At 43.5% G+C, this 22,795-nt stretch overlaps 2 protein-coding genes across 5 annotated transcripts in view; one reads left to right on the plus strand and one right to left on the minus strand.

Annotated features, from left to right (window-relative positions):
- NCOR1 (nuclear receptor corepressor 1) overlaps positions 1-15,565 on the plus strand; it is a 49,483-nt gene extending 33,918 nt beyond the window's left edge. The window contains exons 26-46 of one of the 3 annotated variants that reach the window (XM_054394373.1): positions 446-614; positions 1,168-1,308; positions 2,381-2,464; positions 2,986-3,242; positions 4,080-4,440; positions 4,959-5,183; positions 5,887-6,096; positions 6,251-6,400; positions 7,134-7,171; positions 7,226-7,307; positions 7,727-7,892; positions 8,162-8,298; positions 9,069-9,197; positions 9,818-9,975; positions 10,248-10,471; positions 10,889-11,026; positions 11,333-11,475; positions 12,010-12,063; positions 13,144-13,365; positions 13,911-14,090; positions 14,670-15,565. In XM_054394373.1, the coding sequence (XP_054250348.1) occupies positions 446-614; positions 1,168-1,308; positions 2,381-2,464; positions 2,986-3,242; positions 4,080-4,440; positions 4,959-5,183; positions 5,887-6,096; positions 6,251-6,400; positions 7,134-7,171; positions 7,226-7,307; positions 7,727-7,892; positions 8,162-8,298; positions 9,069-9,197; positions 9,818-9,975; positions 10,248-10,471; positions 10,889-11,026; positions 11,333-11,475; positions 12,010-12,063; positions 13,144-13,365; positions 13,911-14,090; positions 14,670-14,857 (3,456 nt within the window). In that variant the 3' untranslated portion in view covers positions 14,858-15,565. Of the gene's footprint in view, positions 1-445; positions 615-1,167; positions 1,309-2,380; positions 2,465-2,985; positions 3,243-4,079; positions 4,441-4,958; positions 5,184-5,886; positions 6,097-6,250; positions 6,401-7,133; positions 7,308-7,726; positions 7,893-8,161; positions 8,659-9,068; positions 9,198-9,817; positions 9,976-10,247; positions 10,472-10,888; positions 11,027-11,332; positions 11,476-12,009; positions 12,064-13,143; positions 13,366-13,907; positions 14,091-14,669 lie in introns of all 3 variants that reach the window. The other 2 variants (XM_054394372.1, XM_054394371.1) reach the window with 2 other exon arrangements.
- A 3,240-nt stretch (positions 15,566-18,805) lies between these two features.
- On the minus strand, positions 18,806-22,559 carry TTC19 (tetratricopeptide repeat domain 19). Of its 2 annotated transcripts, XM_054394286.1 has the most exons (10): positions 22,503-22,559; positions 22,359-22,432; positions 22,127-22,237; positions 21,876-21,914; positions 21,290-21,346; positions 20,964-21,025; positions 20,311-20,405; positions 19,971-20,125; positions 19,548-19,710; positions 18,806-19,077 (listed from the first exon to the last, which is right to left on the minus strand). In XM_054394286.1, exons 3-10 carry the CDS (start codon positions 22,226-22,228, stop codon positions 18,944-18,946), a joined length of 807 nt encoding a protein of 268 aa, XP_054250261.1. In that variant the 5' UTR covers positions 22,229-22,237; positions 22,359-22,432; positions 22,503-22,559; the 3' UTR covers positions 18,806-18,943. The 2 variants fall into 2 exon arrangements, with proteins under 2 accessions (XP_054250261.1, XP_054250260.1); XM_054394285.1 differs by lacking the exon at positions 22,503-22,559 and having other exon boundaries at positions 18,806-19,074; positions 22,359-22,393.
- Positions 22,560-22,795: the final 236 nt, after the last annotated feature.

Raw genomic sequence — 22,795 nt, forward strand, 5'->3', positions numbered from 1 at the left:
TCTGAAAAAGTAAATTAATATGACAGAGTAGGAACTGCCTTGAAAGAAGCAATTCTAGCACAATCAGGTACAAATTCCACTACTGCTGAAGTCAGCATTACCATGGTTTCATAGAATGGCTTAGGTTGGAAGGGACCTTCAAGATCATCTAGTTCGAACCCCCCTGCCATGGGCAGGGACACCTCCCACCAGCCCAGGTTGCTCAAGGCCTCATCTAACCTGACCTTGAACATCTTCAGGGAGGGGGCATCCACAACCTCCCTGGGCAACCTGTTCCAGTGTCTCACCCCCTCACTGGAAAGAATTTCTTTCTAATATGCAGTCTAAATCTTCCCTCTTCAAGCTTAAGCCATTTCTTCTCATCCTATCACTACAAACCCTTGTAAAAAGTCCCTTCCCAGCATCTATACGAGTCTTTAAACTTCTTTTCTTGGTTTCAATGCAGGGTACACCAGCTCTGTCCCAGTCTGGCATAGCAGCTGATGCATTGCTGAAGGGAACCATCACCAGGCTGGCTACAGAGGACAGCAGCCCGGAGAAGTGCCGAGAGGAAGCTTCAGCCAAAGGCCACGTTATTTATGAAGGCAAAAGTGGGCACATTTTATCTTATGATGGTGAGTTTTGTATCTTCTATGTGATCGAAGTCAAGGCTGCAGCAGGCTCTGCTTTTTCATCCCTAGTTAAAGTATGTCTGCTTCAGTGGTGAGGTGATAACCTCAGTCACTGGGGTGCCATCTGGGAGAGCAACTGACCTGTGTGTGTTGTTGAGGGTATGAGAATTAAAGTGATCCAGAACTTGTGCTTATGCTCTGAAGAGTCTTCTGCACTAATATAGTAAAACTACTTCATTTCTGTGCCATTTCTTTTCAATTTCTCATGGAATATTTTGATTTTGAAAGGTTAAACAAACAAGCTTAAAATTATATCTATTAAAATAAAAAATAATATTATTTAGTTTTGAACTTCCATAAATAACTGAACAAAAATAAGTTCTTAACAATCCAGAAAAGGTCTTTTTAAGGGTGAGATTCAGTATCACAATATTGTACTGAAGTTCTGTTGCAAAAGTGTTAACAATCTGTGGTTTCATTAAAAGTAATGCCCAACTGTCTTCTTTTTTTTTTATTTGCCACATTTCCTAACCACACTCTTGTAAATGTTTGCTAGCTATTAAAAATGTTCGTGAAGGAACAAGGAGTCCAAGAACTGCTCATGAAATTAGTTTAAAGAGGAGTTATGATACAATGGAAGGAAATATCAAGCAAGGGATGTCAATGCGAGAGTCTCCGGTGTCTGCGCCACTGGAAGGTAAAACCAGATGGTTCTAAGGTGTTTTGTGGTTTATCTAAGCCTTCTGCATTGATATCAGATGATTTAGAATTATTTTATGGAGCAGACTAAAAGATAACTTAGATTTAAATCTCACACTACTAACCAAATCCAGATAATAACCACTACAGTTAAAGCATGCTGGAACTGTGGCTGCAGTAGGTAGTAGATTGCCTTTTGTTTTGCTGGTGTGTTACCCTAAGTGCTCAGCTAACACTTACTCCTCTCAGTCAATCTGAGACATATAACTGATTCTTTATGGTCCCAGCCTGTTGTCCAGAGCTCAGACCACACTGAGTCATACTCCATGGGCAAACCCATTAGTGAAACATGGGTCTCAGCCATGGCATGGTAACTCAGTAACACATTGGTGTGACCTTTTGCATTCCTGCAATAAACCTCATTAATTATGTCAAGCAGAGGACTTGCACAGCTGCTGTATCCTGCTTCAGGGCATCCCTGGGATTATTTTCATTTAATAAACTGTAATAAAAGTAAGCCTGCAGAGGTCAAGTCAGGACATTCTATGACTTTTCTGATTGGCTTTTAAAAATACAAACACAAGCAAATGTTTCATTCCTAAACTATGGAGTCCAGAGGAAGCCACAAAGATGATCCAAGGGCTGGAGCACCTTTGCTATGAGGACAGGCTGAAGGAGTTGGGGTTGTTCAGCCTAGACAAGAGAAGACTCCAGGGGGATCTTACAGCTGCCTTCCAAATACCTGAAGGGAACCTACAGGAAGGCTTGAGAGGGACTTTTCCTAAGAGTGCCTACTTTGGGAACAAGAGTTAATTATTAAAAAATCCCTTGTGTTTTCTAAGTATGTTAAAGCTTGCAACAGTGCAATAGCATGAAAACTTGAACTGGAAGAGGCTTTTTTAGGCCAGGGTGGTGTTCATAACATGTTGATACAATGCCTGGCACACTGAGGCTAGGCCCTGTGGGCCCTAGTGTGATACAGATACTATCTGTAATGTGTTTAAGGAGGCAGGGGTGGTTTTATTTGCACACTTGTTTGATTCTCTAAATGCTGCTCATTTTAATTTTAGGTTTAATATGCCGTGCACTGCCTAGGGGTAGCCCACATGCTGAACTAAAAGAGAGAACAGTCTTGTCTGGCTCTATAATGCAAGGTAAAGTGTTGCAGGGTTAGAAGGCAAACATTAATTACATCCTCAAAGGTCTGCATTTCTGAACCTTAAAACTTTAGCTCTGGTAGTCATGTTAAAGGTAGAACTTCCTTTATCAAACAGGTTTTCAGAGCATAAATCAGCAGCTTGCTGATATGCTGTGTACAAAGCTAGTGTGTAAACATTGTGTTTTACTTTCTTGGGGGGAATAGACTGGTCTTTAATCTGAACACTTGGCAATTAGCACTGTGTTTTTTTAAATGAACACTACCAGTTCCTCAGACCTCTGAAGTATGCTATTGCTTTTATTTCAGCATCTGAAGGAATTTGGGATGCTTTCAGTAATACATAAAATGTTTGTTCAGTATTAGTTTTGTGCTGATTTTGTTAGTCTTTCAGAATGTGTTATTGTAGACTATAGCAAATCAAAGTCCCAGTATTATGGCATGTAGTTAGTTCCTTACGAAAAAAAGAAAAAATGAGTCATGTTACTGATCTTAATCATGACTTTCTTTCTGTAAAAGGCACACCAAGAGCAACAGCTGAAAGTTTTGAAGAAGGCTTGAAGTACCCTAAACAGATTAAGAGAGAGTCACCTCCCATAAGGACATTTGAAGGAGCCATTACTAAGGGGAAGCCATATGATGGAGTCACTACTATAAAAGAAATGGGTCGTTCCATCCACGAGATCCCAAGACAGGACCTGTTGAGCCAGGAGAGTCGCAAGACTCCTGAAATGGTGCAGACGACCAGGCCGATCATAGAAGGCTCCATATCTCAGGTTAATGCAAGAAGCACAGCTAGGCTTTCATACAGCAGCTTCCAGACTCAGGAGTGAATCGGTTCAGGGTATCTGAATGACGACAGGTGGAGCAGTGCAAGGTCCTGCATCTGGGTCAGGCCAGTCCCAGGCACAAATCCAGGCTGGGTGCAGAGTAGGTTGAGAGTTGCTCTGAAGAGCTGTTGGAATGAGTCCAGAGGAGGGCCACAAAGATGATCCAAGGACTGGACCACTGCTATGAGGACAGGCTTAAGGAGCTGAGGTTGTTCAGCCTAGAGAAGACAAGACTCCGGGAGATCTTACAGCTGCCTTCCAATACAGGAAGGGATCCTACAGGAAGGCTAGAGAGGGACTTTGCATAAGGGTGTCTAGCAACAGGACAAGGGGGAATGATTTGAAACAGAGAGAGTAGGTTTAGGCTGGATCTTCGGAAGTTCTTCAGTAAGAGGGTGGTGCAACTGCAATAGGCTGCCCAGGGAGCTTGTGGATGCCTCCTCCCTGAAAGTATTCAAGTCCAGGTTGGATGAGGCCTGGAGCAGCCGGTGTCCGTCCCAATGGTGGAGAGATTGGAGTAGATGATCCCTAAGTTCCTTTCCAACCTAAGCCATTCTATGATTCTGTGAAGTTAGCAGCTTTCTTAAAATATTTCATGTGTAATATTACTTAAGCTGCAGAGTGCAAGCAAGTGTGAAAGAACTGACAAGTACCACCCATCAAGATGCAGTTGTATTTCTGTGCTAATGGGACACAATGAGCTGTGATATCAGCCATGTGAGTTTTTTAGCAGAAGAGAAACGCTGGCAGGATAACTTTACTTGACCTTTTTCTCCTTTCCAGGGCACACCCATAAAATATGAAAGCAATTCTGGCCAGTCTGCCATCAAACACAATGTAAAATCTTTAATCACTGGACCAAGTAAGCTACCCCGTGGAATGCCTCAGCTGGAAATGGTGCCAGAAAACGTGAAGGTGGTGGAGCGAGGAAAATACGAAGATGTGAAGACCGGGGATGCCGTGCGTTCCCGGCACACGTCAGTAGTCAGCTCTGGTCCCTCTGTTCTCAGGTCAACTCTTCATGAAACTCCCAAATCACAGCTGAGCCCTGGGATTTATGATGATACCAATGCTCGGAGGACACCTGTGAACTATCAGAGTCCGATGTCCAGGAGCTCACCTATGATGAATAGAGTTAGTGAGGGTATGTTTCTCCTATCCAGAGTAAGACAAGAGTTCGGAATAATTCCATGTTAAACTGACTTTTAAATTGGTTTCTGTAATCTGTTCTACTTTCTTGTATTCTAATGACTTCTCTCAGTGTGGACGGTGGCTAGAAGGGATATCAGAAGGCTGTAAGCTGTTCATAGGGATAAGAAAATTAAAACCTGCCCTGTTGTAACCTGGAGGTGGGAAGGCAACTCAGTCTCAACTTGGGTTTGATTATGGATCACATTGAAAGGGTTACCTGCCAGGGTGATGGTTTAAGGGCAGAAGCTATTCCTGAGTTACAGAAGTATCTAGATGAGGAAGAGAATATGATGAAGTGCAAGAAATACTAGTGTTAGTGTTTAGATTTTTCAGCAGAAATAGTTTGTGTTGTAAAATACTGTCTGTAATTTATTGGATCAGATTGCAGGGTCATCTAGAACGTTCCAGGGGAGCTGAAATTCCTATTGAAAAATTTGCATCTTACTAATTTGAGTTTTGCATTGGTTTTAGCTGGAATATCTTCTGGGAAGCCAGCAAATCATGAAAGGAAAAACACACTGACTCCAACACAGAGGGAGAGTGTGCCAGCAAAATCTCCAGTCCCAGGAGTTGATCCTGTAGTGACTCACAGTCCCTTTGACCCTCATCACAGAGGAGCAACTCCTGAAGTCTACAGGAGCCACCTCCCTCCTCATTTAGATCCTGCTATGCCATTTCATAGGGCTCTGGATCCTGGTAAATATGCTTGTGTTACTGTTTGGTTTTAGTTTCAGAAATAATGTATGCTTTGCACAGAAAAGAGACCTTTATATATATATGCACACTGTTGTGGTTTGATTTCAGTTTAGTGAGGAGTTTAATGTCTAAACAGGGAACATATTATTGCATAATACTGTGACTTGCTTTTAAAAGCTGCCAAATTGCTTCTGTTTTGGTAAAAAAAAAAATTAGAATATTTAGATACCATTTGTGAAATACATGAAAAGCTTTCAGAAAAGCTATGCAAGGAAGGATGTGAAAAATGCTGTAGAATTCAAGTGTAATCAGGACCCCTCTCTTCAGGACTGTGATTCATTCTCACTGAGGGATTATCAGGTTCTCCCTGGTGATATGCAGTACAGCAGATTTCCTTTTAACCTATTAATCAGTCCACTTCAGTGTGGTATTTTAACCTCCTGTAGGTAATTCAGCCTTTTACATCTTGAGGATTTACATTTTTAATCAAATCTCTTCTCTAATGGCTATCTCCAGCCTGCATTACTTGGCTTTTTCTGTCCACATACAGTGCATAAATTAATAATCAGTATTAAGATGTTATTTTAACACATTTGGCCCTAGCTAGAGAGACTTGATAGCACTTCTCACTGAAGCTATATAAACATCTGAACCCCCATACTGCTTCCTAAATGTAATTGATGTTTCCCTCCTTCACCCTCAGCTGCTGCTGCTTACCTGTTCCAAAGGCAGCTCTCGCCCACCCCAGGCTACCCCAGCCAGTATCAGCTTTACGCGATGGAGAACACGCGGCAGACAATCCTCAATGACTACATTACCTCACAGCAGATGCAAGTCAATTTACGTCCTGATGTAACCAGAGGATTATCTCCTAGAGAGCAAACTTTAGCTCTCCCATATGCAGGAGCAAGAGGTATGCCTGCATTCGCTGGAATATAGTATTGCACTTGCTTTATTCTGGTGTTTTTTTCCACTAAGCACTCACCATTATCAATGAACCAAATACAATGTGTGGACCATTGGTCTGTCCTTGAATGGCCATTCTTAGAAGTGTCATCTCCTAACAGGCATTATTGACCTGAACAACATGGCTCCCACTATCTTAGTGCCTCATCCTGGAGGAACAAGCACACCACCCATGGAGAGAATCACGTACATCCCTGGTACCCAGCTTACATTCCCTCCCAGGCCTTACAATCCTGCTTCTCTGTCACCAGGTAAGAGCTGTTGTGATTTGATGTCTTTAATTGTCTGACATGCTGAGAGCTTTCATTAATGTCCTGTTATGATGCTTTTTGCTGCACTTCTCACTTAGCAAAGGTGTTTTAATGATAGGCTGGATAAGTTACCTTAGGAGCCAAAGGACAAACTCAGAATTTGTCTCATTCTGTCAGGTCTTTATTTATCATCCTTTGATTATGATTTCACTGACCTCATACTTGACCTCAAACACTGACCTCAAACTTGAACATAGAAGATTTGACTTCAACATGAGGAGAAACTTCTTCACAGTGAGGGTGATGGAGCACTGGAACAGGCTGCCCCACAGGGGATCGTGGAGTCTCCTTCTCTGGAGACTTTCAAAACCCACCTGGATGCGTTCCTGTGTGGACTACCCTAAGTGATCCTGCTCTGGCAGGGGAGTTTGACCTGATGATCTCTTGAGGTCCCTTCCAACCTCTGATATACTGTGATACTACCTGTGTTGAAGGGTGGATTTGGGTCTATAAGCTGTCCAGTTTCAAATTGTCTAGTAACTACTTTAGTAAAGAGCTGTTGAGCCTTCCACTGCCGCTGTGTGTTCAGCTTTTGTCACTATGTGTTAAGCTTTTGTCTTCCTAGTTACGTGGAATGAAAGTGTATTTGGGAAATCCTGCTGTAAGTGTATGGCAGAATATATTGGGAAGTATCTACGTTTTGCTACTTAATTTCATCTTGTGCATCTTCCAGGACATCCTACACACCTGGCAGCTTCTGCAGCTGCAAATGCTGAAAGGGAACGGGAAAGGGAGAGGGAGAAGGAACGGGAAAGGGAAAGGGAGCGTGAGCGAGAGCGGGAAAGAGAACGAGAGCGTGAGAGGGAGCGAATAGCCTCAGTCCCTGCTGAACTTTACCTTCGACCAGGTGAGTGCACAGTTGTAGACTCTGACATTTTTCTGTAGCCACTGTTAGCAACATGCAGCTTATTAACAGCACGCTGCACAGTTTGGTTTTAGTCTGCACTGAAGCAGGTTCCTAATACCCAGCCATTCTGGTCCTAACAGCAGCTTCTGCAGGTGCCAGGCCTCTTGATCTTTCTGCCCCAGCAATGGAGTACCTGGGGAATGGTTTGAAATCCCAGTTAGTGCCAGCACAACCTGCTTGTCATTTAGAGCATTGTAAACAGAATGCTGCTGCTTAAACCTTTAAAACATAATCACATCTAGAGTGATGGAGACAACATCTAGATGTGGAGGAGACAGCATCAGCACATAGTTCTGCATTGCTGCAAGAGTGATCTATATATTTAATCTTTTTGTCCCCCTTCACTCTGTGTTCTACAGGTACAGAGCAGCCTGGCAGACCTGGCAGCCACGGATATGTTCGGTCCCCGTCCCCTTCGGTTAGAAGCCAGGAGAACATACTGCAGCAAAGGCCTAGTATTTTCCAAGGAACCAATGGGACAAGTGTCATCACACCTTTGGATCCTGCTGCTCAGCTACGTATCATGTATGTTTTATTAGTTGCTGTTGCAGAGTTATCTGTTGTAATATTTGAGCTTCTTAAAAGGTGTGTTTAGCCTGAGGAAAGTCCTACAAGATGAGGGTGCACCACTGTCTGATTGCTCTTGGAGTTATTGGAAATGGGCTAGTGCATTTTCACCAGTTCAGCTTAGGTAGAAATTAGTGTCACAGAAGCTTTGCTTTGTTATACACACGATAGGCTCTGATTCTTTTTTTCCTATGATGTAATTCAGAATATTCAATGTTTGCCAACAGGCAGCTCACCCCTGGAGCTCCCTCTATTACTCAAGGGTTGCCAGCTTCCCGTTACAATACTGCTGCTGATGCCCTTGCAGCACTGGTAGATGCTGCAGCCTCTGCTCCTCAGATGGAAGTTGCCAAAGCAAAAGAGAATAAGCACGAAGGAACCAGGATAGAGGAGAACATGGGACGCCGGTCAGCTGTGGTAACTGAACAGCAGCAGATAGAACAGAAGACACTGGAGGTAGAAAAGAGGCCTGTCCAGTGCCCCTATACATCTGCAAATTTTTCTGGTGGAAAATCCCAGGGACAGTCTTCAACAGTAGTCTATTCAGAGGCTGGTAAAGAGAAAGGACCTCCTCCTAAATCCAGGTACGAGGAAGAGCTGAGAACTCGAGGGAAGACCACAATTACTGCTGCTAACTTCATAGATGTGATCATCACTCGCCAGATTGCTTCAGACAAGGATGCACGAGATAGGGGCTCTCAAAGTTCAGATTCTTCCAGTAGTTGTACGTATCTTAGTACTACTTTGCTGTCTGTCTTACCCTTTTAGGGAAATGATAAGATGTGAAATGATTCTAGTGTTTAATGATAAAATATTCAGAAGCACTTCATAGATAAATACAGTTTTGGCATATTAGTGGCTGAAGATTTTTGCAAAATCAGAGCTGTTTGCTTTGCTTGGATTTCATGCTACAACATGAAACGCAGAGTGATAAGGCTTAACCTTATCAGAAGTCAGGAAACCTAAAATTATTTGGATTACTTTGGAACACAGTTTTGTGGAAGTATTTGTATCACTATGAAGACAAATGTTTTCACTTTCACTGGGAGGGAAGCAGCGGTGTTGCTCTGTGTGGGCAGCAGTAACTCTCTGTGATCCTGACACCTTACTCCATAACCTGTGCTTGATACTCAGTATCCTCCCACCGGTATGAAGCTCCTGGAGATGCCATAGAGGTGATCAGCCCTGCAAATTCACCTGTACCTGCTCAAGAAAAGCTACAGCCCTATCAGCAAGAGACACCTAAAGCCAGCCAGGCAGAGAGTAAGTTGATCTGCATATGTGAATATGGTCACATGTTATCTTGCTTGCATATGCAAATGTCCTCTCCCTTGTATTAACCAACTTCATGAACTCCTAATAAAGTTAAACTATCTTGGGAGTCTCTAAATGACTGCTTCCCACATTCTTAGCTTCTCAGAAGCATTTGTTGGGAGTGTTTTGTTGCAGTGATTTGTGGAAAAAAACTAGAGCAAATGTGTTGGAACTGACCCTTGGTATTAAGCAGGGCTCCTTCGCATTGCAGTGTAGCTGATTTAATAAGATATATTTTCAATATATTGTGTAAAATTACTGCACATTGCTGTTGATGCCTACTATTTCTTACCCATCTGTAAAGCTCAAACAATTACAGTGTAGTTTGCAGGTGAGAAATGAGCTGAAATTCACCTGCATCGTGGAGTGAAGCTTTATTTATCTACTCTGAAGTGTCCTTATTTATCCGTTCTGAAACGTAGAAGAGGCGGAAAGGTGGTTACCACACAGGATACCTAAAACCTAAGGCAGAAACACCTCTGCTTTTCAGTTTGTAAGCACAGAACTTTCAAACCTTGAAGCTTCTTTTAATTCCATCTTAACAGACTGACCTTTTCTTCTTCAACTAGATGACCCAAACAGGCAGTATGAGGGGACGATTCACCGCTATAGGACACCACAGGAACCCCCTTCACCCCAACAACCTCCACCTCCCTCTTCCCAAGCAGAAGGGATGGCACATGTGCCCAGGACCCATCGACTTATCACCCTTGCTGATCACATCTGTGTAGGTTTTATTTGCTTGCATCTTTTCAGATGTGAGAATTTGTTTTGATGATGAAAATGCGTGTTTGGGAGCGTAACACCAATTCTAATTACTAGTTTGACTTGAGGATGTTACCCAATAATGTGTCTGCATTTGTAATCATCTCACTTGTTGCAATTGCATTTATAATCATCTCACTTGTTGCAATTGATCTCATGTCTAGCTCATGAATGTATACACTCTGGCCGATGGCTGACTGAGATCTCTTTTCTCTTTTATTTGGCTACCATCAGCAAATTATTACACAAGACTTTGCAAGAAACCAAGCAGCTACTCAGGCCTCTTTGCAGCCTCCCACCACTACATTCCAGAATTCCACCCCTGCTCCAACTCCTGTTTCTACCCGGGCAAAGACAGCGAATCGCTACAGCCCTGAGGCACAGTCACCATCGGTCCACCATCAGCGGCCAGGTGCTAGAGTGTCGCCTGAAAATCTGTCTGACAAATCCAGGGGAAGGTAATGCATCTGCTCAGTTTAACTGCAAAATTAATGAGTGTCCGAATAGAATATTTAGGGGAAAAAATTGCACAGTAATCTTGTGGTAGATCTGAGGCAGTTATCTTTTGGTCTTGTTTTAAGGCAATGTCTTGTCTTGCGCTGGTTTTGAGACTTGCTTGGCTCCCTAACTTAGTTTAGAACTGTTTTCCCTTCACTTCTTGTGTTTTATTTCCAGTCTTTAGAGGGGATGAAGGTGTTTCATTAATATGAGAGTCATGATGGAGAAACCAAAGGCAGCTTTTTTGAGCTCTCCCAGCATACTAAAGCATGTAACATCTAGAACTAGACATAAACAGTTATGTAGCAACTGGAACACAAAGATATGTGTTGTTTGTGCATTAAGAGTATTTCTCTGTCTCTGAATTGTGAATGCAGACCTGGAAAATCTCCAGAGAGAAGTCATGTCACTTCAGAGCCCTATGAGCCAATCTCACCACCTCAGGTCCCGGTTGTGCATGAGAAACAGGAAAACGTTATTTTGCTTTCCCAAAGAACTGAGCCTACTGAACAGAGGTATGTGTAAAACTGAATTTTAAAACCATTAATCTGGGTCTTTCTGCTGCAAAGAGTAGCTTTATTAAACAGCACTTTAAGCCATCTTCCTCTGGTACCCCAGCTTTCTGTGAGCTGGACAATCCCAAACCCTGTTAGCTGGATAAAGCAGATGTTCCTGGAGAATCACTTGTCTAGTCTTCAGAAAACAGGCTGAGGAAAGCCTTAAAGCTCATATGACTGTTGGTGATTTCTGCCTGACTACTTTTGGAAAGATTTAGATGTACATCTGAAAATGTTCTCTCTGACACATGTTGGTCTTGACAGGACTGACTCTCGCTCTCCAGGTAGCATAAGCTATCTGCCTTCATTTTTCACCAAACTGGAGAACACTTCACCCATGGTAAAATCCAAGAAACAGGAGATATTTCGAAAGCTGAATTCATCTGGTGGAGGTGACTCTGACATGGGTATGCAGGACTTGCCTTTTCACTGCATGTTTCCACATTAAGCTTTGCATGACTGCCATCCACACAGGTCCTAACCTAGCTAGGTTTCAAATTACATGTGAATGAATTTATGGCTATAAATCAAATATATAGTAATTTATGACCAAACAACTGGAAGATTGTTGGATTTCTTTTTTTTTTTTTTTTTTTTTTACTTTACTGCTGGTATATGTAGGACTGTCAAATGAAATTTTTTAATATTTGAGAGATAAAAATGTTTTCTGAAAACCATCAAAGGTTATGAGGCTAGAGGTTGGAAGTTATGAGGCTAGAGGTTAGAACTTAGCCTTCTTTGGTAGGTTAGCTATGACCATCTAAGATACTTTCATCCTGGTGTAGATCGTTTTCCTGAGCAGACATAGATGCACATTCATCTTAGAAGAGTGGGAAAGAAAAAAAGTGAAAATAGTTCACAAGTGATCAGCACTATTTGTGATCACGTAGAGTGATCATCAGTACTGCAAAACTCAGTGAAATGTTATGTTTTAATTGCAGCAACTGCTCAGCCAGGGACTGAAATATTCAATTTGCCAGCAGTCACTACCTCAGGTAAGTTTTTCAGTAAAAGAAGCAACATAATGTTTCAGAAAGTGAAGTAATAGAATTCATTTTATACGCATTAAATGAGGAAGATGATGAACATTTCAAAGGTAATATCCTACATGAAAATCTGTTTCCTCTCTCACTGAGAAAAGCAAAATGGCCAAAGGAAGTTTCAAAAAATATGTAAATGGGAACTGAAGCAAGAATGATTTCTTTCACTGTGCTCTGCACATCTGACACAGAGGTAGAAGTCCTGTGGCTGGTTAGCATCTCAAATAGAATTGAATTACAGTGTACTTCAACAAAACCCTGGGCTTAGTTATCAACTGCAGTCTACTTTATAAACTGGAGTATTTAAAATGCTTCCCAATTATTCTTATTTTCCTCTATGATAAATACATAAAATAAACCCCACCAACCTTCTATGAGACAAGGAGATTAAATATAGTCCGTACTTGTACTGTGTTGAAGAGGCAAGTGAGGCAGAGAATTGAACTGGCATGTGCAGATCAGAACTGCTGTATCTTGGGTTGTTACACAGATTGACTTTACATGATTCTGGCCAGTTGCTGCCCCTTCTGGAACAGGGCTTCTGTCTTTTGAATGGAGGAAGCACTGATCTCCTTTAATTTAGATGGAATAAGTATGTGCTTTAGATGGAATAAGTATGTGGAATAAGTATTCATTAGATAAATAGGGATGGGTTATTAATGAGAGAAATATTCTTCTGGTCTCTTACAGCTGAATCATAGCTGCAGATTTTACTTAATGTGCCATCACAATCAGCAAGCTTTGTTATTTGAAAACACTTAACCAAAAATGAGCGTCTTGCCAAGAGGCTCACATTCAGTGGCACTACTGAAGTCATTCTTCAGTTTTTGCTGGCATACCTATCTTGGAGCCCTTGTGGAGCATACAGCTTTGCTTTTAGACAAAAAAAAATCTCATCTCTTTTTTTCTTTCTTCTTCTCTTTCCCCACTCTGCCTCTCTCTATAATCTTTTCCATTATCCCTTTGTCATTGCTCTGAGATCTGTTCTTTGTTTCTCCTCCCACCTTTCCGTGTATGTTTTCTTTTATCTCCCAGGTGCAGTCAGCTCTAGGGGTCATTCCTTTGCAGATCCTGCCAGTAATCTGGGTCTGGAAGACATTATTAGGAAAGCACTGATGGGAAACTTTGATGACAAGAGTGAAGAACACGGAGTTGTCATGTCCCAGTCGATTGCGGTGGCACCTGGCAGTTCCAGTGCTGCAGTGTCAGCAAGTAATGAGCCACGCAGGGAAGAAGCCAACCCATCACCAAATTCAGGTGAGGTATTGTAACTCCTAAATATTTTTTAGTCTTAAAAAAAAAATAAAATAAAGGTCTGAATCAACTTGGTGCAGGTGAAAATCACTGTCTGTCCTCTGGAAGTGCTAAGCCAGTGTTTCCATCCCTCTAGTGGTCCTGGCTTTCAAAGGGGTGCTGGTGACTTGAGGAACATTAGCCAGTGAGAATGACAACACTGATGAAACAGGGGAGAGAAAACTGAGTGAATTAGATAGCTTCTCAGTGGTTTGATGGAAGTGTGTATGTCTCATACATCCCCTATAAGGAACATGGGGCAGTGAGAGCCAGCTTGAGCTGAAAACATCTTTCTTCCTCAAAGTGGAAATCAAACTCCCTTGTGATAAGGAGTTTTCTAGCAATGCTGTGTTAAAAGAGCTGCCCATACAGTCACTAATTGTAGTAAATCAGCGTTCCAGAAGGCATTAGTGGGAAGTTCCTGTTGGCTGCTATGTGGTCATTTATTGAAAGAGAGGGTAAAATGCAGAGACATGTTTCTGTAAAACTGTCCCTTCTGTTTCCAGGAGGAGGGGTCAGCAAGCAGAAGCTAATTGGCAAGTCAAACAGCAGGAAGTCTAAGTCTCCAATTCCCGGGCAAGGATATTTGGGAACTGAAAGACCTTCTTCTGTCTCATCTGTACATTCAGAAGGGGACTACCACAGACAAACTCCAGTGTGGGCCTGGGAAGACAGGCCTTCATCAACAGGTGAGAAATAGTTTTCTTTCAAACTTACCAACCCAGATGTGGGATGTGTCGAAAGGCCAGGTGTAGCCATGCTGTGCCACTGGTATATTGGTCAAGTTTCCAGCATGTGAGAATTTCCTGAAACAGATTTTCTACTAGTTGTCACAACCAAACCAGACTGTCTTTCAGATACAGATTTCTTAGCTCCTGTTTTTCACTTGGCTGTTCATCTTGGAGAAAAGAAGGCTCTGAGGAGACCTTATGGCAGCTTTTCAGTACCTGAAGGGGGCCCACAAGGGACTTTTTACAAGGGCTTGTAGCGATAGGACAAGAGGGAATGGATTGAAGTTTGAGGAGGGGAGATTTGGACTGGAGAATAGGAAGAAATTCTCTACAGTGAAGGTGGTGAGACACTGGAACAGGTTGCCCAGGGAGGTTGTGGATGCCCCCTCCCTGGAGTTGTTCAAGGCCAGGTTGGATGGGGCCTTGTGTACCCTGGGCTAGTGGGAGGTATCCGTGGTCATGGTAGGGGAGTTGGAACTGGATAATCTTTAAGGACCCTTGCAACCCAAACCATTCTATGAACTGTCTTTGATTCAGGTTCAACACAGTTTCCTTACAACCCCTTGACGATGAGGATGCTCAGCAGTACGCCGCCAACGTCCATTGCCTGTGCCCCACCGTCCATGAGCCAAGCAACCACTCACCAACAGAACAGGATATGGGAGCGAGAGCCTGCACCACTGCTTTCAGCACAATATGAGACTTTGTCTGACAGTGATGACTGAACTATGCAGATTTATGTTTCGTTGTTGGTTTGTTTTTTGTTGTTGGTTTTTTTTTTTTTAATTTGCGGGTCAAAAACAAAGAAACAAAAAAAAAAAATCTATTTTTGACTTGTGCCCAGAGAGACTTTCCAAGAGAGCAAGGGCCATACAATGAAGAATTGATGGAGAGTCCGTTAAATGCCTTCTGCACAGGCCTGTGTGTTGGAGGAGCATGATCAAGAAGGTTGACTTACTAAAGATAAATATGTAAAGAGTTTTTAAAAAATGTGGACTTATTCCTGTTCTACATCTATTTGTAAAGAAAACCATAATGTCTTTAAATCATTCTTCTGTAAATAGAGAGTACTTTTTGCAGTGTTTTTTTCCCTTGCTATAGTATCTGGTGTACTTACGTTCAAATCATTGCCTAAACTTTGGGGGTCATTTTGTAATTTTGTTTTGGTTTGTTTTTTTTAAAGCATTTTCTCCAGTGTAGAGTTCTCTTCTTAACCCTAAGCTCCCTACCAGCCTAGCCTAACCAGAACCCCAGCCTCCCAACCAGCCTAGCATCATTGCCCGTTTAATGCCATGCCACTTCTTGCAGGCATTGTACTCTTACAAGATTTCCCCCCTCCCAGACACACTTTCTCAGTGGTGTCCAAGCTCTTGTGAAAATGTTAATTTGTTTTGGTTTTTGTTTTTTTGTGGTTTTTTTTTTTTTTAAGACTGACCCCTTAATGAATTCTGTACATTAACATAGTCCAGTTTGCTGGAATAAGATGATATATTTCTTTTTGGAATTTTAAATTCTGCCACATTGTAAATTTTTGGTGCAGTTGGTTTTATTTAGCAACACTGCAGAAATATTATTGCATGGGTATGTTATGGTTCATTTTTAAAAGGATTAAAAAAAAAAAGAAAAAAGGAAAAAACAAACAAGAAAACAGCTTCTGGAGGTATACCTCACTGTTGTGCACACTGGGAATTTTAACTGTGCCCCAAAAGCCTAAGTGTTTTCTGTTTCTGCATTGTATGCAGTCAAAACAGGCTACTAAACTTTCCTGTCATATTTAACCACAGCTACTGGCTTATCTGCACAGAGGCTCTGGGTGGGTTGATAATCCTTCAAGAAGAAAAAGCTCTACATCCCAAGTTTAAATAAAACTAAAAGCTTTTCTAGAGTAATTGAGTAACACATGAGTCACCTACTTGGCTTCTGTTACTAGCAGTTGGGAACAGGTACTGTGATTTTTACCTTCAAAACTTTATGTAATAATTGAAGTCTGCATCCCCATCCCAATCCCCAGCCATGTAAGCAAGCTTTTGGTGGAAGTCCCTACAACTGCTTGGCTTAACTCCTGAAGTGTGCAATACTTGTTAGGGTGATTTTGATTTTTTTTTTTTTAATTGTATATGGTACTAGGAGAGTCTCCTTAATCATTCAGCTATCAATGCCTGCTTATTGTAGCTCACATATACATACAGCTGGTTAGTGATACCACAGGGTGTCCTGACATCCATCTTCAGAAGCAATTTAATAGTTTTGCTGCACTGACCTCAGGAAGTGAAATTAAATCTGGGGTAGAAGGACTCATTTGCAGGTAGCACTGAGTTGCAGGGGGGTGGCGTGGTCTGTCAGATTCCAAACTGCTTTTGCATCTCATTGATGAGCAGAGCCTTTGCCTTGAAGTTATTTTCCAAGTCAAAATATTTTTAATTTAACACTGTATTTACAACACACTATGGAAGGTGTGAATGCAGCTGCGTAACCTTAAGCTCTTCATCTGATGGAAGGACTGTAACGGTCCAGTTAACAAACAGGAACTACAGAAGTACCAATAGTAAATTTATTTAGCTTGAGAGGAAAGCCTTTCTCCACCAAGTGTGGGAAAGAAAGACAAAAATCCAAAGCAACTCTTTTGGAAACCTGACAGAGTGTTGCAAATACAGAGTTGTTTTGCTGCTTTTTTAAAAACACTGCACCAGAGCAGAGTCTTAAGTCTCTTTCTAGTCTTTCTGTAAGAAAGATTTTATTCTTTTTCCCCCCCCTCACCCTTTATCCTTCTGGCTTAAGGCTTAAAACTCCTGTTTGTAGACTTGTGCTCTTATTTTAACTCTCTTGTTCCCACAGCAACACAGACTGGAAAACAGAAGTTGCTCTGCCCTTTTTGTAGATTTCAGTTTGGAGTGGAGAGTTAAGTTCCATTCTAAAGCTCACCTGGTCTCACTTTCTTATTGTAACAAATACAAGGTGAAAGAGGCATGTACAAACGATTGTCTTTGCTAACTGTACAGTAAGTAGAGCATGTTCATTGCAAAGCTTCATGTCACTGCTGCAGCAGCAGCAAGATACCCAAGGCAGGACAGTCACTTTCTCCTAAGATACAGCTTGAGTGGCATTTGCACATAAAATGTTGCTGCTTTTTTTTTTTTTTTGTTTGTTACCCCACTTCTAATTTCTCCAGTGTAAAAAACAAAAACAAAGCCTCTCCAGAGCCTAAGTTAGGGTTTACCACAATTCCAATAATCTTCAAGGATGGAATTACATCTGACCTGCTTCAAACAGGAGGGTGTTTGTAAATCATGTTTACAAAGTATAGTTTACTACAGATTTTTAACTGATTTCTGATCAGCGCTTTCACAATGCTTTCATCTTGATATGTTTCGTGATTCTGATATGAAATAACATTTAAGACTTGAAAAACCCATGCATCATAAAAAAATTCTTTTTTCTTTTCCCACACAATGTCTTCAGTAGACAGTGACTTCTGGATTCAGACCAATCAATAAAGGGGATCAGTTCTCCATTTGCTTTTCCTGTGTCTCCCTCTTGTTTTGCAGCATCAAGCTCTGTTCAATGAGAACAGGCAAAACACTTCCCTGAGGGGGTACTGCAGGGTTCCTAGTTAACACTGATGGAGTGTCAAGGTCTGCAACTTAAAAACCAGAACTTGTAAGATTAACTTTAGTCTATTAGAGCCTTTCTGTTAATAGATGGTGCCTGTAACAGCCATATTTTTACTTCCTAGTTTGCTGAGAACAAAGCTGTGTATTGGACTTACAAGTTTTTCCAGCTTCTGTGAACAGCTCTTGAAAACCTCTGTGCTTCTTAACTCAAAATAAGCAGAGCTGAAGCCACTAATACTACTGTAAGTAAACTAATAATGATTCACTTAATATTAAAAGTTGTACCAACCTGATGGACTTTTTTTTAGAAAGGTTAAAATAGTGCCTGGTTAGTTAGAGAATTAGTTTTACTGTCCTAGCTCAACAGGGACTTGATAACTTCTGGTTAAATTCTCCTTTAACATTAGGCTTCCCTCCAGGGCAGAAATGGAAAAATGTTTTACAAGCAGGCTCTTAAGAGATCCACATGAAGGCATGGAGCTTACAAACCTGTGAGTCTGTACATACCGTCTTGTCCAACAGGAAGCCTCAGCATTCTAGTACTCGCCTGTCCAAGAAGGGAGGACAGCTTTGGCACTTTGTGTGCTCTTGGCTGGGGTAAGGTAGCTGAGTGGTTTATTTTTGACAACAACTCTGGTTTGGTAACAGTCTCACCCCTCCTGAGAGGGCATCTTCTATCTTTGGATGCTAAATGCTTTGAAGTAAAACATTTGATCTTCAGGCAACCCATCTGAAAAGGACATGGAGCTACAGCTCGTCACAGTACCTGGATAGTCTGGGAAGTGCTCTGAAGTGAACACCTACTGACCTGCAGCACTGCCAGCACACCCCCTGAGCCAGCCAGCATCTGAAGGGTAGACAACTCCTGCTGGCTTTTTCCATGATTTAGCTTTAGCATTGCCATAGCACAGTATAGCTATGCTTGGAAAACAGTCAGGAGGAACAAATGACCACTCCAGGCCAGACTTGCACCTTGCTGGCAGTCAAGACAAAGTCACACCACAAGCACAGTGGGGCACTAACCACAGACTACATCACAATTTCCATAGTTAAAATTTCCCTCTTTATTTTGGGCTAAATTGCTAGGCAATATCAGCCCTGCTTGTTAAGCAGTCCTTCAAATCCTCATTGCTGGTCCCAGGCTCTAGCAATGACCAGCCTGTGCTTGTCAGCCACCTGAAGGCTAGACTCTGCCCAGACTTACTTGGAGGCTTTTCTCCTCTTGGCCAGCTCAGCCAGTTCTTGCTGGATATGCTGGACAGAAGCATCATCTCCTTTCTGTTGTGCCTGCTTTAGAGCTTCTTTGTACACTTGTTTTGCTTGTAGGAAGTCTTCTGTAGCAAGAGGAAAAAGTGGCACAGCTAGCCAATTACATCACCCAATTTCAGAGTCCCCTCCTGAAACTGACCACATGCAAAGGACAAGCAAGGACTGCTTGGATCACATCAAGAACAAGGAAGGTTCAGACAATGCTCAACACAGGCTGCCAGCAGAGAGCTAAAAAACAGCTATGATTATGGAACCAGGTGGTGCTTCAGCATTTAGAATCCTATGGAAATAAGTCTCAAGCTTGTCTTTTCTTTTGGAACCAATTTTACTGCACAGACAGGACAAGAGAAACAAGATCCCCTGGCAAGCTTTTGAGTCAGGTGCACCAGTACTGCTTTTATCTTGAACACAACACAGTTGCCTACACAAAGTCAACAGAACTGCTTAAACTAAAAATAGTAACAGAAATGAGGTAATAGAGGTAACCACAGTCAGCACAAGCAGTGTGACACAGCCTAGGAACTCATTTATCTACCTTTGTGCATCAGAATTGCTGCCAGGTTGTTCAGCACCATGTGCTCCTCAGGGTGCTGAGTCTCCTTTGCCAGCTCAGCTGCTCTCTTCACATAGGAGTAAGCCTCGTCATAGTGCCCCTGAGCATCCAGCACAGTTGCCAAGTCACTCATCAGGACCACAGTCTGCACCAGGATGGAAAAGGAAGCCTCAGAGCAAGACTTGTGTAGAAGTCTGGAGCAGCAGGAGCACCACACTGATACCCCTGTCACACTAATGAAAGGGCTGTTTCCCACAGAAGCTGTCAGTGTCATATTTATACATCAGCATGCTGCATGCTCCTTATTCCTGGCAGGAAAACAGAACCTAACTTAGTGCTCTGTGTGTTTGGTGCCAGCAAAGCTGCCTCTTTCCCTTGTAGTTCAAGCATCATTCTACACATCACCTGTGGATGAGTCTCTCCCTGAACATCATTTGATATCTGCAGAGCCTTCTCATACATTTTTTGGGCCATAGGGAGCCGGTTGATGTTTTGCAGGTAGCGAGCATAGGAGTCTAGGCTCATCCCAAGCAAGAGTTTGGTGTTGGCCTTTTCTTCAGCTGCAAACAGAAGAGTGGAAGTGGTCACTTCTACAAGATCCAGCATAAATCTCCATCCTACAAGAGTAGGAAATTTATGCAGTATGGAGACAATGGACTGAGATGAAGATGGTGCTTAGGTAGCATCGTGGACAGGGAAAAACAGAAAATAGGAGAAGAGCCTTTTGCAAATGAGGCAGTCTCACCTGGTAAGACATCCTCAGGCAAGTCCTTTTGCTTGGCAACCTTCTCCTCTAAGGTCAGAATGCAGAACTGGTAGCCAGCCACAGCTAGTTTGTCCCTGCAAAATACAACAGCTTAAAGCAAAGCTCCTTCCACCCCTGAAGGCACAGATGTGAACACCTTCACTCCCTCACTCCAGAGGGCTGCAAGACAGCTTTTTCCCCTTGATTATACCATTCTTGCCCTCAGTGCTTTCTTCTTGATCCTGGACCCTTCTCTTGACCCCTTCGGCAACAGGATCCAAAAGGTGGAGAAGGCCCCCCTCCCTCCAGACCAGCTAAGGCAACCCATGCTGATGTTCCACTGAAAATGAAGCTTCAAGTTACTAACGACCAGCTGCTTCCAAAGTCTTCTCCTGTGTGGTATGGGTTTAAGATTAAAGAACAATGTCCTCTACAGGACCTGGCCAGCTTAGGGCAGAAGTAGATAGCAGCAATCACTATGCTGCGTGACAGTGGGTAAGCCAATATCATGTCTCTGGGAACCTTGATGTTGATGGTACCTTGTCACATAAAAGCTCCCTCAGGCACTCTGTTCTTAAAGAGCCTCTGCTTGGCCACCACTGCCACTGTGAAGCCAAAATTAAAGCAGAAAATGCCTTTAGCAGAGAACTCACTGTTTCTGAGCAGCATAGATACTGGCCAGCTTGAGGGACATCTCAAGGATCGCATTGTCATCCTGCCAGGAGGACACACAATGCAGTTATTCTTCTTGCATCTCCCCAGCAGAAGCATTATCAGAGAACAAATTTAGACCTTAAAATCCCCAGCCTGTTGTCTCCAAAGCTGCCCTCCATTAAAGGACATTCCTGAGAAGCTGGCAAGCTCAGAGCTAGTATTGCCAATTTCCAGTAGGAGGTACTGCAGCATGAGAAACGGACCAAAGAGTTCTGCACCACACTGTTCCCACTTCCAGCTGAAAGCCTTTGTCAGAAGAACATACCTCCTTTGTGTCTCCTGCAAGCAAATAGCTCATAGTTGCTTTGTAGAGCTTTTCTGCCTGAAATGAGAATTTTGAAGAGAACACTGAGGAATGGTGGCACAACATAAAGATCTCTACCCTTCACAGAGGCAGACTACTGGGAGAAGCCTGTCTCACAGCTGGTGTCATTTATATTGTACATAAATGAAGTGAAAGGCTAGCATAGCCCAATGATACTTCCAGTTACTGGGTCCCCTTCAGCATCTGCTTTATGATTGCTACACCAGCCATAAGTTTACCACATCTAAGTGCCTTCAAGGCTCTCCCAGATTCTCCCATGAGACAGCCATCTAAATGCTTGACAGTATGAAGAATTCCCACCCTTGCACACACCACGCTGGAGCCCCCAGTTCAGCTGTGAAAGCAGTCCATGCTCCAGAGGACTGCAGTCTCAAGGCAAACTTTTCTGCTTTATACTGGGAGATCTCTGCCTCATAACTCTCAGTTTGCAACTTGTCACAGCATGCCACGCCTTCAAGATCTTGCACAAGACCTTGCACAAGGTGTCAGCCTCCTGAAGTTTAGAAGGAAAGAAACAGCTACTCACATTTTCTAGCTGTCCCTGCATGAAGGCCACATTTGCCATCTGGAAGAGACAGTGCTGAAGTGAGGACTTGAGGACTACCCCAACACAACTGCTTCTACCCACAGCTCCACCATTGCCACAACATTGGGCCCTACACCGCTCCCAAGGGAGCTGCAGCCCCACGACGACTAGACACACTATAGTGTTCCATGACTGCTGGAGCATAAGGGTGGCCCGGCCGGTCCCTGGCAGCCCCCACCCTAGAGGCTCACCATGCTGTAGGTGTAGATGATGGCTTTCGTGTTCTCCGACTGGTGCGACAGCCGCAGGGCCTGATGCAGAAGGTGATCAGCCTTTTCCAGTTCGCCCTTCATGACGCTGAGCTGCGGAGGGAACGGGGAGCACCGAGGAGCAGGTCACCGGCAGGGCCCGCACCGAGCTAACCCCCCGCAGACTCCCCCCCGCCCCCGACATGGCCGCAGCCCGCAGAGACCAGTGCCTCACCTTGGCTTTCTTCAGCAGCAGGATAATGGCGTCCTCGTCACTCTCCTCATCGTCCCTAGGGAACAGAGAGAAGGCTGCGGGACGAGAGTGACCGCCCTGTCCTGCCCCGCACCGCCGCGCAGCCCGACACTCGCCTCGCCTCACCTCCCAGGAAGCCCAGGGCAGCGCCGACCGGCTGGGCCCACCGCCGCCTTTCGAACCCCGTCCTGCCGCTGCGCTCCTCCCCGCGGGCCCTACCGCTCCACGTAGCCCATGGGCACAGAGTCCGGGACACCGCGGGCGCCACAGAGCAGCGCCGGGCGGCCCATGAGCACCGAGACCACCAACACAGAGCCCGCGGGAGCGCCGCCGCCAGCATCGTCCCCGCGGGCCCTTTAAGAGCGCGGGCTGGGCACGTGACGCGGGCGCGGGTCACGTGGCGCCCGTTGCCATGGGGG

Source organism: Indicator indicator, chromosome 30, assembly GCF_027791375.1.
Source record: "Indicator indicator isolate 239-I01 chromosome 30, UM_Iind_1.1, whole genome shotgun sequence".
NCBI lineage: Eukaryota > Metazoa > Chordata > Aves > Piciformes > Indicatoridae > Indicator > Indicator indicator.

Excerpts from the sequence above, each read along its gene's own strand:
- TTC19 (XM_054394286.1), bottom strand. The coding sequence starts at position 22,228 with ATGAAGGGCGAACTGGAAAAGGCTGATCACCTTCTGCATCAGGCCCTG. Across the intron at positions 21,915-22,126 it reads TCATCTACACCTACAGCATG|ATGGCAAATGTGGCCTTCAT; the intron begins GTGAGCCTCTAG and ends TGTCTCTTCCAG. Across the intron at positions 19,078-19,547 it reads AGCAATTCTGATGCACAAAG|AAGACTTCCTACAAGCAAAA; the intron begins GTAGATAAATGA and ends CTCTTGCTACAG.